The sequence below is a fragment of the Dermacentor silvarum genome, chromosome 10 (assembly GCF_013339745.2).
Source record: "Dermacentor silvarum isolate Dsil-2018 chromosome 10, BIME_Dsil_1.4, whole genome shotgun sequence".
NCBI classification, from domain to species: domain Eukaryota; kingdom Metazoa; phylum Arthropoda; class Arachnida; order Ixodida; family Ixodidae; genus Dermacentor; species Dermacentor silvarum.
The window spans coordinates 13,993,532-14,009,917 of record NC_051163.1 but is presented as its reverse complement, the minus strand read 5'-3'; the positions used below and the strand labels follow the sequence as shown (position 1 = coordinate 14,009,917).

Below are 16,386 nucleotides of genomic sequence, written 5' to 3'. Positions count from 1 at the left end.
GAGCGCGGTAATGCTTTCAGACCATTTGCTTCTGCGCTCGCATTTCTTTTAAGCCGCCTTGTACTTTGTGCTGTGTGTGTATAGCTGTAGGGTCAACTGCCGCTATAACGTTTTAATGCTTATTATTTGTTGATATCCCCGGTAGTATGCACTTTTTCGATACTGCTATATCTTACCGGTGGCATAGTCCGGTTTGGTGCTACCTTGCCATTTACCATTCCACTTAAGGTAGTTTATTGTAAATAAATAAATAAATAAATAAATAAATAAATAAATAAATAAATAAATAAATAAATAAATAAATACATAAATAAATAAATAAATAATAAATAAATAAATAAATAAATAAATAAATAAGCACTTACCTCCCGCCAGCACGTGTCTCAGACACCGCTGCATGCAGAGAGAACCGGAGGGTTGGTTAGTCTCCGTAGTTATATACGGCTCGCAACTTTTCCATTATTTATACAAGTTGCTCATCACGAAGGCAGTAGCCCCAGAAGAGAAGGGTGTCGCTTGCAAACAGGAAGACATAGGTTGGATGCTTTCTCAACAGTGTGTTTGAAAATGGCGACCCCAGAGCGTGACATCACGGTTGATTGCCACATATGTTTGACAGCACATGCTATTTTGCGCCGCGCAAATGTTTGTCGGTTCACTCAGCAACCACCAGGGCACTCCCAATAACACTTGGTGCTGTGAGGAAATCTTAGCTTAAAGCTATATCGCCGCGAGGAGCCGAAAGCGGAGAGAAATACCAACCATCAAGTTAGCCAATGCGTGATGGTGAATTTCATATTGGGATTCGAAATAGGAGAGCAAGCACGTCGCAGAAGCGCGGTAAATATTTTGATGTCGCTGCTGATTTAAACACCCACTCAGACAGATATTGATTTACCACTTGTTTGTAACAAGCATTATATTTAAGAATACGAGAACGATATCGTAAGAAAGCATGTGATACTGAAGGGTTCCAACCTGTCAGAGACGCAGCACCTGTGTCCAGCTGCGTTGGCTGCGATCCGCCTTTCCTGTAAAACGTGGAAGGAAACCAACACAGTTTCAGCTGCAAGGTGTGCACTTTGAAGTTGCGTGACTCCTATTTATTTCCACACCTGCAGGACAGCTCTGCAGTACAATTGATAAACGTTACTGAGTATTAGCAGGGCATAGGATGTAATCGGCTGACGCAAGGACACTTGTAACTGAAGATCGCTGGGACCTGTCCTGATGATGATAGCACTCTTATTTATACTCTCACATAGCGCGGGCTTTGTTCGTTTGGCATGCCTAAACTAAACATAGTTAATGAAAGGCTTTTAATTGATCCTTTATACCATTTGGGGTTGAGACGATGAGCTATCGACTGCAGATGTATATTAATCAATTGTTTAGTAGTGACACCTAACTCTTCATATTTTGCATTTTTATTCTGTACACTACCGTGCTCAGTGTGACCGATGTGTAAAATGTTAACAGAGGGTCACCGCCGATTCAGTTTGTACAGATAACGCGCCGGTACTTGCTGTTTATTTTTCGTCCTCCTTCGCCTTATGCTGCACACCATCATGGTTATTTAGCGTAAATTGTTAGGATGGAGCTGAAGCATAGGTGACAGCTACAGGTTTTCTATAATATTCAACATATTCTTATAAACTGAAAGAACGCGATAGGCTGTCGCGCAGCGAAGCAACAAGATAAAATGAAAAAGTAAAAGACAAAGAACGCGTGAGTGAGAGCTTCATACCTTAGTTGTAGAGTGAAGTCTTTTGGTTGCGAAGCCCCTTTTAAGCTGAAAAGGGGTAATTATAATTAAAATTATGCTTATGAAAAAAAGAAGACATAGTTATGTGGCGTTTGTAATTGAGCTGCTGGTAAAATTAGGCCGCAATTTGTATTTAACAGTGCAGATATGAGCAGAATTATGCTAGAAAAAAGATGAGTTCCATTAAATGCTCTCCGCATTGCACTGCGCGCATTCAGTGCCCAGAATGTTTTGTACAGCCCTTCTATATCGTTACATGTTGTCTTCTTTATTAGCACCCATTATTTTTGTGTACTACATGCATTTAACAACTTGTAGTAAAGGTCGCTTAGCAAAAATTAGCTAGCCTAACACTCAAAATGATAGTAAATTTGGCAAGTTGGCATTGGTTCATGATTTGTGATTCATTATCAGTCAGCGCTATGTTGTGTCGCTCGCCCTCGTCTTCTTTGCGCTGCTATTATTAGCCATGCAGTGAAGCGCTGTCGTGCGCACATATGACGTGCTTGGGCATAGCCTCCTGTATTATAGGAGGCTATGGCTTGGGCTTCATGCGGTGAGTGGACGATAACAAACTCATGCAAGAACACACGAGCGTCGGTAATAGCTCGTATGTCTAGATTACGCCGTCATTTCCGCCGTTCTAATGACTGCCAAAGGGCCCGGAGCTTATAACCCGGTGTTCTGCTTGAAACAGCACAGCACTGAGTGAGTTACAGCTTAGCGAGCTGCTAATTAGTGTCCGAGTTCGCTGGTCACTGATGGAGCCGTGCGTGAGCCATTACACGCCTGCTTTAGCAATGTTTCCATTTCACAGATCAACGGAAGGTTACGCGGGAAACCAGACATAATTACCATTCACCTCCGAACGTTTGCGACATCATTCATATTTTTTCGGTTTGACAATAGGAAGGCGGCTGGCACAATGCACACTTCTGGACTTCATCCGGCGAGTAAGAGCTTGTGTAGACAAAATTACCATTTTTTCCCACAGAAAATGTGACGCTGGAACTGAAATCGCTGAAATGCGCAGAGAGTGAGCAGTACTAACTCTGGTAGTCTAGATATTGCAGCACCTTGGTCAACGATTTATATGTGTTCCTTTAAAAGGGCACTAAACAGCAACTTTAAACCATGGTATTGATTTGGGTTGCTTGGAATAGCTAATCCATGGCAGGTAACTATTGCGGAAACCCTCCAGCACTAGCCACAACAGCACCAAGACAGTGTCTGTGTTGACAATACAGTGGGAAGTTAGCCTGGGCTGGCTGATAATTGTCGGAAACGCTGTTTCCGTTTCTGTTGGTGGAAAGAGATGCGTTTCGCGAACTTAATGAACCTTAACTGCTGTGTCGGTAATGTCACGCATTTTATGGTATTTTTGTATACTTAAGGTATTTTTGGTTATGCGCAAGAAACTCTCGAAAGGTGCTAGTTTGAGTGTCCAGCTTTTTATACTGACAGTGTAGTCCTGCTTTACTGGTAAAAAAATACTGAGCATGGTCTAAGTAGATGCTGCTAAAATACGTGACGTCGCTGGGAGCTGGTATACGTGGCGTCGCCACCATGCTGTCTTCTGTTTTGTATATACTTTCTGGATAATCAAGCACCCACTAATTACAGTACCGACGTTTTTGTAGTTATAAGGAGTGTAATTTACAACTGAATCTGCATTCAATATTCCCTTTAAAATGTGTCTCTTAAAGGAATATGCGCGCGCATACAGCCTGCTGGTGCGTAAGAGCTGGTGCTCTTACGGTCCATTAATGCCCATTACCAGGACACTGGGCATTAATATTCTACTTTGGTTAGATAAGTTAACGCCCATAAGAAAAACATGCACGTAATCATGGAGAACCATTTTGAGTATTCAAGGGTAGGCACGAGAAACTAATTGCAAGTTTGCCTAGCAACGAATCGGAAGTGAGCGTCTACAATTTGAAAATAAATAGGGGGGAAAGTTCCCACGGTAATCACTAGAAGCTCTCACGGCTGCAAAGAAAAATGCCGAACATGAATTTCATCAGGGACCCAATGCATTTTTGTCGTGTTAACACTGTTTCAAGAAGACACGCATGATGATTGATCTTACCCCCGGTCCAAACTCTGACTTCTTTCCCACTCAGCGGTCACTGCAGATATGTACGGAAGGAGAGAGAGAGAGAGAGAGAGAGAGAAAGAAATCAAGGTCATATGCAACGCCTTCATGCACGAGTCCTTTTTATCAAGTTCAACGTTTCCATAAAGCGTTTAGCACTGCTTGTTTAATTGTAACCGTCTGCAGTCATGAGGTCACGCACATTAGGTATTTTCGAGTGCCTAGTGTTATTTTACGGACTGAAGAAAAGGGAGAACTTGTAACTGAAATTGAGGAAGTTTGTCGAAAACCTCGCAGGGCACTGTGTATACTTCTTAAATGCTGTGGACGGGCTTATTTGTTCATAATGAACTGCTCGCCAAACAAGATCTCCTTTGTATCCTGATGTAGTAATTTAAGCATTTTGAACAATTTTCCAGTGCTGCAATATGGACAAGCGTGCAAAAAATAGTGTATACATAATCCGCAGATTTTTTCCTGCTGAAGTAATCTGTAGTCGCAATGCTTTGGCCATCTATAAACTAAGTTCTGACAAGTTCTGTAGTCATGGTTGTCGTTATAAAGGTTTATCTACAAGACCACCGATATGCTAGCATGTGTTGAGGTAACGGAAAAGTTCGTGAAGTTCATTGTCAAGAAAGCATTACGCTGTTGTGCTTAGTAATCACTTTTCATACCGTGATCTCCTGCTTCAGTGTCTGCATGACCAGGTGATTGTCCTCTGCTCCTAAAAAGGAGGCAATAAAAATCAGCCTTGGCATGATTGCGTTTGTGACGTTTAGATGGCATTCTGTAAAATAGGTAATCTGTTATTGCTGAACCAATCTGTCTTTTAAACCATCAGCAAGGTACCATCGCTTGCGGCAGTAAGCATTGACAGTGTCTTCCAGAAAGTTTCCAAGTCACAGCGCCGTGTGATCAAGCCTGTCTTCGGATAGCACACTGGAGCCTCCTAGTTTACATACTCCAAATCCTCGGAAAACAACATATTACTTCCGGATTTCCTGAGCTTCGGAGCGGCAAGCGTGTTACAAAGTCTTGACAACGTGTAGGCAATAAACCTTGTCACAAGCAATATAAGATCGGTACTTTTGACAAAAGTTGCATGCTCGACATATGACGAGTTTGCCTGTACTGTCATAATTAAGGATCACGCGCATGCACATTGAAAGCAGGCTACGGTTCTACGAAAGGAGGCTAGCATTTAGTTTGGTTGTACTCCATTATTTATTGGTGACTGCACTGTTGACATATACACGATGAACAGGGACGCTACAAAATTGTTTCGTCTGTGACGGTTTTGCATCGTTCCTGTTCATTTGTACCTGTCAGCAGCGCAGTCGCCAGATACGATACAAGGGCCTGCAAATAAGGATAAACGCATGTATGCCGTACCTTGATATGCAGGCAGTCAACGCCGCTCTGGTGGCAGGTTTCTGAACTTCGGACATCACTTCCTGAGGCAGGAGACAAGCATACGACTTCCTTTGCGCGCTTGTCGACGGCCGCGGCTTATACAACGTTACCGTGTGATTTCAAGCACGAGAATTTCAGTCATCCTTCAAACTGTGCGAATACGCTTAAAACTCTCTTTGTTTGTGTCTGCAGAACAGTATTTGATAGGTGCACGGGGAACTGCAGTGATTTATACTCATCGTAGCTGAATTAATGGTGGGAATTAATGGCAAAAGACAATTTCGTAAATGAACAAGATAACGCAGGTGGGTTGTGTTGCGCCACTCTTCTGAGCATACGCACGTCATACGTGAAATCATGTTGCCAATCGTAGGCCTTTCTCGCAATATTCGCAATTAGCAGATAATAAATTATATTGATATATAATATTATAATTATTGTGTAATTATTGTATAATTATAATATTATTGTTATTATGGTATTTCGCAGGCTCCGCTTCCTTTTTTTTTACAATCAGAACTGCGAACTAGGAGCAATAGGATTTTCGCATGCGGTGCTATCAGCTCAATTTTTTTATGTTGTCGGAAGGAAATGTAACTTTCGAAAACCCATACTGCTTGAAAATAACGACCAAGATGATTGTTACAATACGAGTGAGGTGGTGGGGTGCGAGCATTTTCCAAAATGACACAGTGATGGTGTAGTGGCGCGACGTAGTGATGAGGTGCAGTGCCGACTATCACCCGGTGTGGTGGACCGTGCGCAAAGGAGTCCGAGTGCGTCGTGCCAGGTGACTCACCTTCAAACTACTCACCTGCAAGACAAGAAAAAGGGATCGGACGCGAGAACTCAAACGTGTGAACATGGGTGGTGCTTCGAATAGAGAGAACCGGAACAGCATTACTGGTGCGAGTAATTGCTGTTGCGTAAACCTTCAATTAATATTTATCTGGAGTCTGGCCATTTTTAATTACATTCCTGTCTATGACAAGGGCGCGAAAGCAAACAAATGTGCAAATGTGAAGAATAGTCAAGGTTTTGTGCTTTGTACGACAGAAACGGTTACACGTATAAAAATGAAGCGCAACAAACATTTGAGTGCATTCAGTAAAAATCTTGGGACACTGCTCAGCGAAAATGTGCTGACGACGCATTTTACAAGTGAAGGTAGCTCACATCAAATGCCGGGAAACTGTACAGCGCGAGCGAACGTTTAACGCATTTTTAAACGTAGGCGAGCGTTGATGGCACATTCTGGCCTGCTTAATAAAACAAGAAATGGAGAAATGTAGCACCTATCGCCAAGAAACGGAAGTGTTTTTATGAGCGTGATTTCGTTTTGGTCGAGCGGCTAATCTTCGTATTGAGATAATACGCATATAACTTGTTTTCTACAGTCTTGCATCAGACAGCGACGCTGTTCGATTTGTCCTGAGAAAACTGCGCTTTCGAGGTCGGTGTTGCACAAGACATGTGTATGAAATAACAGCGCAAATGATGTCACCAGCTTACGCTGTAGGAATGGTCAGAAGTCGAGGACAAAAAATTTGGACCTTGGGTTGCACGATAAGATATATCTTATTTTGCGTCCTGGGCCTGTACCCGGAGCACTGATGGTTGAAGTACGGTGTTTGCGCACTGATGCTTAGGCTGCACTTCTAAATTGTAGGCGCTTCGTTTGTACCGTTAAAAAACTTGTTTTCTATTCTCTGAATCTATGGTCCGCAAAAAAGTTTTCTTCCCAGTTGTACTTCTCCGTAACAGATGTGACTCGGTATTTTCACGAACAACAGCTTTAGAGCATGCGAACATGTGCCGGAGGTGCTTCGAGAAAAGAAAAAGAAAGCTTTGAGCAGATAGGCGTGCGCGACAAAGTATGAGCCCAAGCTTACTAGTTTGGCGAACTCCTCCCTTTCCTCCTTCAGCTTGGCGGTTTCTTCTTTCAGCGTGGCCACCACAGCCAGCTCTCCGTTTTTCGTGCCGTTGCACAACCTGTGTGAACGAGGCTGGCGTTAGCTTCGCTTAACCGCACGCTATGTTACTGAGTTTCCTCAATGGCCTCGGATATGTAATGCTTTGTAGAAAAACTTTGGTTATACCGAAGAATGAATAAGGGTCATCAATATTTTGCCATGATGCCATGACCAAATAGTAGAAACAATAAATATTACAAAAATTAAATTCTGGGGTTTTACGTGCCAAAACCACGATATGATTATGAGGCAAGCCGTAGTGGGGGATTCCGGATTAAATTTGACCACCTGGGGAAAGGACGGCGTTAGCTTCGGTAAACGGTGTGCAATGCTTCCTATAGAGTTGATGGCCCACTATGCCTCACTCGCCCACTCAAGCACTTTGGATATAACACTGTTCGCACTATACCTCTTTGGAAACAATTTAAGCACTACCATGAATGAATGAATGAATGAATGAATGAATGAACTTTATTTTCTCGTTCAAACGAGGGGAGACTGGGACTAAAGGCACAGAGGCCTGACAGAGGTCCCAGCCCCCACAGTTACAACAGCGGTGATAACATACATTTCTTCATTGTATTGAGTAAACAAAAAAAAGCATTAGCACAAATGGTAACTATATGAACTTTTTATGTCATACATGCATACGTACAGATGTGAAAGAAACCAAATATCAATAACTAGTGAAAGCAATGTCTTCGGCGAGTAATAATGCACTACGCTCTTTTTTGAACGAGCTTTCACAAGCGCTAAAATTTAACATTTCTCCTACCTTGTTCAATATTTCTGTCGATTGATATAAGAATGTTTGTTTTCCATAATTTGTTCTTGTTTTTGGAATGTGCCTGGTTTTCCGGCGTAGAGGGTAACGAGATATTTCATCATTGTTCGTTTTGGTGAATAATTTTTGTTTATGTATGGTGACCAGAAGCTTCTTATAGTATATTCTGTCTGCTCGAAGAAGGGAGTAGCGCTGAAATAATGGAGCTGTTTCAAGGTCTATGAAACGGCCATGGTGATTGCAGTACATACGAAGGATTCGTTTCTGTAAAAGAATTAATTTGTTGTAGTTTGTTTTTGAAGTTGTACCCCATACCAAGACCCCGTAGCAGAGTTTAGAGTAACAAAGAGCATTGTATAACTGTTGTTTGAGCCAAAGCGGAATTAGATGTTTTATTCTATTAATGATACCGATGGATTTAGACAGGTCATTGCAAAGCATCCTTATATGTGAACCCCAGGATAAATGTTCATCAAACCATACGCCTAAGAATTTTTGTTCCTGGACTTGGTTAATAGCCGTTTCATTGAAATAAATGTTAATCTCATTGGGTATGTTCTTGTTACGAGCTCTGAATAAAATGTAAGTGGTGTTTGCAGTATTTAATTATAGACTATTCTCTCTCAGCCAAACTGACAAGCGATTTAGATACGCGTTAACAATATTAGTAAGTTCGGAAGTGTCATTGGATGTAAAAAATACGTTGGTATCATCGGCATACATTGCCAAGTCGGGTGAGCCAGGTATTCGTACAATATCGTTTACATAAATTAAGAACAATAGTGGGCCCAGTTTCGAGCCCTGAGGTACACCCTGCTCTATAGGTAAAATGTCAGAGGCAACAGAATTTATCTGAACAAATTGGTTTCGATTTGTTAAATAACTTCTTATTAAATCATTAGCGATGCCACGTACCCCGTAGATTTCTAATTTATTTAATAATATTTTATGATCAATCGAGTCGAAAGCCTTCCGAAAATCTAAAAAAAGACCAAGTGTAACTTTCTGTTTTTCAATGTTCTCAATTATTTTATCTTTGATATCTAGAAGGGCTTGCTCTGCTGACCTATTTTTTTGGAAACCATATTGGTACTTAGAGATTACGTTATGTTTGGTCAAGAAAGACCACAACCTGTCAACCACGACACTTTCAAAAAGTTTTGAAAATATATTTAAGACCGATATTGGCCGGTAATTTGAGACTTCATCTTTCGCACCACCTTTATGGATTGGTGTTATTCGAGCGGTTTTTAGCGCATCAGGGAAAATCCCTGAAGATATTGACAAATTGACAATGTAAGCTAGAACGACACTTATTTCGCCCGAAACATATTTAATCGGCTCCGGCCGAATTCCGTCAGGTCCTGCCGAGGCTGTACACTTCATTTTGTCTATCAGATTTTGTATCTCAACACTATCTGTGGGTTGCAGAAAGATAGAGCTGGTCACCGGCGGGATATCGATTACACGAACCATGCTTCTTTCACCTCTCGAGGCACGTGACCCAGCTTGTACAAAATGTTCGTTCATGCTCGTCATTTGACTTTTGTTCAGCAGTTGTATCTGTGACGTGCAACTTGACTTTCTACTCGTTATTTTATTCACAGCGTTCCATATCCGTTTTGGTTCGTTGCGTATGCCAGAAAACAATTGTTGGTAGTAATCTTGTTTGGCTTTCTTCAGTTTGCTTTGTAGGTGGTTCCTGAACTTTTTGAATGCCGCGAACTGTTCTTGATCACGTGTTTTTATAAAAAGGTGGTACATCGCATTTTTCGTTTTTATGTCGTTATATAAATGACGGTTTATCCAAGGTTTTCGTACTTTCTTATTTCTGCTTCGTTCATATCGTAGCGGAAAAGCCGATTCATAAGAACTTTGTATGTTTGAAAGAAAGATGTTAAAAGCTGTGTTAACATCACTTTCATTGTAGACCGCCTGCCAGTCCATAGCTACAATTAATTCCCGAAAGTGTTCTAAAGAAAAATTGTTTATTATTCGGCGATAACAAGGCGCATGGGTAGAGCGATTGTTTTTAGTGAAATTGGTAAAGGAAAATAGGGGTAAATGGTCACTTATGTCACTTGCAAGAACGCCGGCAAATACTTCATCTTCATTTACGTTTGTAACACAGATGTCAATTAAAGTAGCACTATTCGCTGTAACTCTGGTTGGTAACTTAATATGATTTGTGACCATGCGACCGATTGCCAGATTTAGCTGGATGAATCAAGTTGGCACCGGCTCTCTTTGCGAACCACGATAGGCAATTGTTTAGTGTGTTGCGTAGTTGACTCTGTACAAGCAACAAGGTAGCAATACATTGTCACTAAGCGGCACATGGCTGAGGCGTCACCATCAGCTGAGGCCATGTTTTTTTATTAACATGGTTAACATGACAATTTGCAGCCTCTAGGTTGCACTGGCTGCTCCTTGTAGTCCCTTAAATAGAGATGGATTACGCTGGAGGCTACCCCATTTTTATTGCGATAACCATTATATCGACACTCCAAGTGAGAGGATTTCTGTCGTCGCCGTCGCCGTGAGGTTCCGCATGAAGTCCAAGGGTGATAAAATCGTTGCCGCGCGCTGTATGTGGGCGTGAATGCAGGCGAGGGACGCGCGCTTTCACGGGGAGCGAAAGCACGGCGGAGAGCAAACGCTACGTCTTCCGTTGCACGAAAGGCCGCGGGGTGATGGGAGGGAGGGATGGGTGGGCGACGTTGTGCTGCGGCACCAAATGCGTATCTTGCGACCGGGCGCAAGAGGAACTGGAATCTCGCCGGCGAAAGGAGGAAAGCGGAAAGGCAGCGCGGGAGGGAGGTAGGGGGTGCGGCTTCTGCTCCTGCGAGCAACCGTGTACTTGTACTTTGCGCGGCGGCGAGCGGTCACGCGCACCGCATCTTGAAGCGATCTGCAACACGGCTCCTATCTTTATATGCTCCGTGCTTTCGCCGCTCGATCAGTTTCCGTTGAAGCGATAGACCGCACGAACCTTCCTCGCTGCTGCTGGCGCCCTTGCTCACACCAGCGTTTTGACAAAGGTTGTGTGTGGTCATCGAGTGTGATCTATCCATGTTTGCTTGCGTGCGCTGATACCATGTTTGTTAACTCAGTAAGCGAACGTGTCCAAGTTTATACAGCCGATAAACTACTATCCTTACTCCGTATAGCTCTCCACTAATTTGCTATCGCGATTGGTGCTTCGCCTTTCGGGCGGAACTGCTACGTTTTTGGAGATACCCGACTATATAGCTGTTGGAGCAGAACTAACATGTGGAGAGAATCCGAAACTTTGGACAAAAACTATAACACTTTTATTTATTGAGCGTTTTTTATTGACATGATAGGAGATGTTTGCGCACATATACGGCGCCGGCTACTTCTTGGCTCTTGTGCAGGTGGTGCAGTTAATGTAATTTCGTGTACATATTGCACATAGCTTTGCACGAAAAAGAGCAGAAGGACGGTTAGGACAACACACGGTGGTTGTTACACAGCAGCGAGAACAACACCACGATGTTTCAAAGAAACTTTCGGAGCAACAGTGCGAACAACATTTGTGTATTTATCACCAACCGTGACCGTCGTCCATCTTTGTCGTTTTTGGCGCCAGCAGCCGACGACTGCCCGTTGATGGCTGGTAGAATAGACGCCGTGTTGTTAACGTCGGCGTTGACCGTGCCGTCTGCTCTCGACTGTCCTCTGGAAACAGCGCTGACGCGGTGGTCACTCTGTTCTGTGGGCAGCGTTTGCGTGGATTCGTTTTGTGCAGGCCTGAGGTGTTCCAGCTGCGACGTCGCTCGCCTGCAGTGTTTCCGTCTCCTGAGTCGTTTAGCTTCCTCCTCGATCTCTTTCTTGAAAAACAGAACACAACGAACACAATGTCTGACAGACTCAATTTTTTTAGTGCACATAAGTTTGTTTCTGTGAGAAAAGTGAATGGTATACTGTAATAAAATGGGTAAGATAGATTAAGAAAACTTTGTTAAATAAAACACAGATAAATGACTTAATTGAATGGAACTAAATATATTTTATGTGGTTGGCACATACAACCACTACGTTAGAAGAGATATCCTTGAAAGAAAAAAAAAAGGACACCATTTCTAAAAAGAAAATGACCCTCCCGAGAAGCATGAGCATGCAGGGATTAAAATGTTGCTCCCTCTCTGAGGATGCGTTAAGAGGTGTTGGGAGGGCTCCCTGACAGATTTTAATTCGGGGCCTTCGATTGTCTACTATTCCCGAACTAATGTATATGCAAGCACGGATTAAAAAAATATAACTACTTGATATCAAAGCATTTAAAAGTAATTCCACGGGTAACTCTGGGAACCACTGTAGCATGCTAATTGTACAGGGTCCTGAATGTTTCGCTACGCGTGTTCGAAAACAGTATAACACTTGGCACGATTACTGGCCTGAGACAAGAATGAGAAGCTGGTTTCGTCTATGCGAAAAATGGCGTCCACGAAGCCGGTCCTAGCGCAGACTTTTGTCGCCGCCTGCCGGCAGCAACAGAAACCAGCCGGTCAGGAAGGTTCGCCGCGAGACACCCTATCCTGGAACACACGGCAAACCTCCCTGACCGGCCGCTTTATGCAGCTGCCGGCAGGCGGTGACACAAGTTTATGCTGACGCCGTCGCTGCAGCAGCTCGCATCCCCATAGGTGAAGGCAAATTTGCACTTTTAACAGCGGAGCTGTTTAAGGCCGAGGTTGAACCGTGTCGAGCGTTGATCAGCGCCAGCCACAGGTGGTCGGAGAGTGGCGAGAGAGGAGGTACAGAGAGAAAAAGAAAGAGAGACAGACTGAGAGCGAGAGAGATAATGAAATAAATAAAACAAAATGAACTTTGTTGGGGGGGCAAGGTGGGATCCGGACCTGGGTACCCGTGGTCCGAAGGCGAGCGTCATAACCACTGCGCTATACACCTACGCTTGCAGAACATGCATTTATGGGAACCATATGGTTGCATTGTACCGACGAATGTAACACAACTTGATATGGGCGAGAGAGAGAGAAAATGAACAAGAGAGAGAGAGAGAGGAGAGAAAGAAAGAGAGAAAGAAAAAATCGGGGTAGCTTGCACTAGCGGCGCAAGCCTAAAGACACAGCGGAGCTGATCGGTTCGTAGCTGGTCCTGGATATACACGAAGTGATGCTAAGGTATACGAAGTAATGCCAAGTGATGCTAAGCTATACGAAGTGTATAAGCATTTCCTCGTGGTCTGTGGCATCGGAGAACTCCTCGCGAAGCCCTTGCCGTCCGAGCACACGTAGGGGAAGTGTGGCGAAAGCTATGCAGAGTGTACGGGTGGCGCGCAGCAGACGACACGCCGGGATGACGTCACGGTGCATGCGCAGTAGCGCGCAGCTGGTGGGAGCTCGGCCGAGCCGCCGCCAGAGGCGCCTGCTGCAGTCACAGACACCGCGAGCATTCGGCGCTAATGCGGGGAAACGGAGAAGCGCGGATGGCGTCGGCAGCACCTCTGCGCGTTGCCTCGTTGGTGCTGCTACAATTTGTTTTTCTCTCTCTCGCTCTCATTTTCTCTTTGTCTCTCCCGAGCATAGCGCGCGACGCTCCGCGATGTGGTTGCTAGGAAACGCACTGGCAGGCGGCACATATTACGGCCGGCTCCGCTGTTAAAAAAGTTTCTTGGCGAGGCGGGATTTGAAACTGGGTACTTACGGTCCGAAGGCGAGCGTCATACCCACTACGATATACACCCACGCTTGCAGAGCTCCGCTGTTCTATCAGATATCACAAGCTTGGAATTGGCTCAATTTTTAAAGCGAAAGCTTTACAAATCTAGTCGAGCCGAGTTTCGCCGCCGCCAGCAATTTGACCTTCATTTGACCGCAGCTGCGCCGTAGCCTTGGCAACGCATCACGTGACTCACCGCGCCGAGCTCTGCCGGCGTCTGACCACCCCGCGGATATTGCTCGGCGAACTGCTTCACTGGAAAGGGTCCGGAATGCCAAGCTCGCGAAGCTAGCGTCGGAGACTAAGAGCGAGCCGTTCGGCTCGCAAAACGCTTGGACATATCGGCTTAGAATTTACACCTGGCTTAGCGATGAGTGTATACCGAAGTATAATAATTACAGCTAAATCAAAGGTTAACCAAGCGAAACCAAGGCTTTGCGAGACTTCACCAAGCTTTCGCTTTGCATAGGGGGCAGGGTGTTTTTTCAAGCTGCACTTAGGGGGGGGGGGGGGGCAGCTTTTCTTCCCTGCCTCCCCCAATCTGTTGGAAATAAACACAGATATTCAAAGATATCCAGGTTTAGCTGAGCTAAGCTGCAGCCATTTTTTAAATTAAAAACTAGGCAGTTAACTGTGCCAGGTGTTATACTAAACGAAGTCGACTCCAAAATGCGATCTTTCTGCAAAATTGGAGCAAGGACATTGCAGCGGGGAGCGCAAAACCTTTTTTTCGAACACGCGCAGCGAAATATTCGGGTCCCTGTATGTGGCACCTCAAAACTCCTGTAGTTACTGCGAGAAACTCTCGTTATAGTTATTCGGTACTGTCTTCTTAGAATTCGCTTGTCATTTTTAGCATAACATTCAGTTTTCTCACAAGAACATATTTCTGCTAGAGTGAAGAACATTTTTAACTCTACCAGCCCGCGTAATACAAGGCGCTGAGACACTGGTGCCTTACCCTCCTGAGGAAGGCGTTGTACTCCTGACGTCGCTCCATGGCTAGCCGCAGCCGGCGTTCGTAGTCGTCCTTGATGGGCAGGCTGACGGGCTCCGCCGGGCTCCCCGTGCGTCCAGCAGGACCGACACCGCCATGCGGTCCCTGTGGCGCGGCCTCGGGCTTGGACCCCTTCTGCGGTCAAGGCGTGGTGTATTGCCATGGGCCCCTCGGCGGTAGTTGCGCGTTTTCAAAACGTAAAGCCTGCCCCGAAAATAAAGACCGGGCAGAGCCGAAAGAAGGTAACAGTGACAAACACTAAACTTGTGGCTGCTAGTTGTGGCTCCAGCAGTAATAGTTGTCGTGCCGTTTGAGTTTCTCATGATGTTGCCTAGCGAGAGAAAGCACCACCGTCTACGCGAGTTTCCTAACGGGTGCTCTGCCACCATGGGAATACCGGGAAGCGGAATGGGCGAGTATGGTGTCGAACGCGGCTTGGCTTAAAATATAGTAATTCTCGCGCAAATAATGCTTTCTTAAATTTAAATCATTGTGTAAATTCTTTGTTTGCCCGTGGTACATACGTATTTCGTTATTGTTCACCCAGATTTAATGCAAGTAAGTGAAGGAAAGAAAAACAGATGATTGAAACTGACACACAGTGCGGGACGATGTTGTAGTTTTTCTTCCAACTTTATTTGCCGGCTGTACTGTTCAAGTTTTCTATAATTGCACAGCCCAACACGAGATCTTATAAAATGGTTTTGCATAATAATAAAAAATTGCGTAGCTTGCACTGGAGGCGCATTGCTAAAGAGACAGCAGAGCTAATGGGCACCTAGCTAGTCCTGGCTTTTTGGTTAGGCTAAGCACTACCATGTCATCCCCAGCATTTCCCGAAATTTATTGAATTTTTGTCGATTATCGGTTGTCTATTTATTGGCTATCGATTGGCTATCGCAAGGTATTGGCCACGTATTTGGGTTAGGCTATGCACTATCAAGTCATATCCCCAGCATTTTCCGGAATTTATTAATTATTGATCGATTATCTATTAGCTATTGATTGAATATCGAATGGCTATCGTTGACTGACTAAGCTTAAGTAGTCCCAACCATGCTTAGCTAGACTTATCCAGGCTCAGCTTCGCTAGTTCACAGGGGTATGTGCCATTGCGCTTGGACCCTTACTGCACTGCCACCAGGATCGGCCCACATGTAACTGTCCTACGACAGACATATTACGCATAAGCAGCTTCGATGTTAATAAAAAACAAAAACTGGCATATAACACGTTTTAATAAAAAGTCAACCATTGTGGCAGGCGGAACGCCGCTAGCCAGACGTGTCTTCTCGGTGTATTGGCGCTCCGACAAGGACGCCAGTCCGAAGCCACCATATCTCGGCATTTCTATGCACATAATAGCACGGCAGAACCAGTTTTCCCTCTAAGTAATATAAGAAACTTAGTAAGCAGTTAAAATCTATCACCTAAATGTAAATGAGATAAAAAAACTTGCAGTTTCGTACGAAAGGCGAAGCATCAATTGCGATAGCAAATTAGTAGAGAACTATACGGAGTAAGCATAAACTTGGACACATTCGCTCACTAATTGAATTAACAAGCCTGGTGTCAGCGCGCACAAGCAAACATGAATAGATCACACTCGATGACCGCAGACAACCATTGTCAAAACGCTGGCGTGAG

General features: G+C 44.3%; 1 protein-coding gene across 1 annotated transcript in view; it reads right to left on the bottom strand.

The window, feature by feature from the left end:
• LOC119465972 (trichohyalin-like) overlaps positions 1-16,386 on the bottom strand; it is a 50,575-nt gene that overhangs the window by 14,394 nt on the left and 19,795 nt on the right. The window contains exons 3-12 of the mRNA XM_049657140.1: positions 14,704-14,874; positions 11,613-11,890; positions 7,172-7,271; positions 6,079-6,093; positions 5,259-5,320; positions 4,541-4,590; positions 3,858-3,897; positions 1,748-1,792; positions 979-1,031; positions 366-393 (exon numbers count right to left, since the gene is read on the bottom strand). Of these exons, the coding sequence (XP_049513097.1) occupies positions 366-393; positions 979-1,031; positions 1,748-1,792; positions 3,858-3,897; positions 4,541-4,590; positions 5,259-5,320; positions 6,079-6,093; positions 7,172-7,271; positions 11,613-11,890; positions 14,704-14,874 (842 nt within the window). The remainder of the gene's footprint in view (positions 1-365; positions 394-978; positions 1,032-1,747; positions 1,793-3,857; positions 3,898-4,540; positions 4,591-5,258; positions 5,321-6,078; positions 6,094-7,171; positions 7,272-11,612; positions 11,891-14,703; positions 14,875-16,386) is intronic.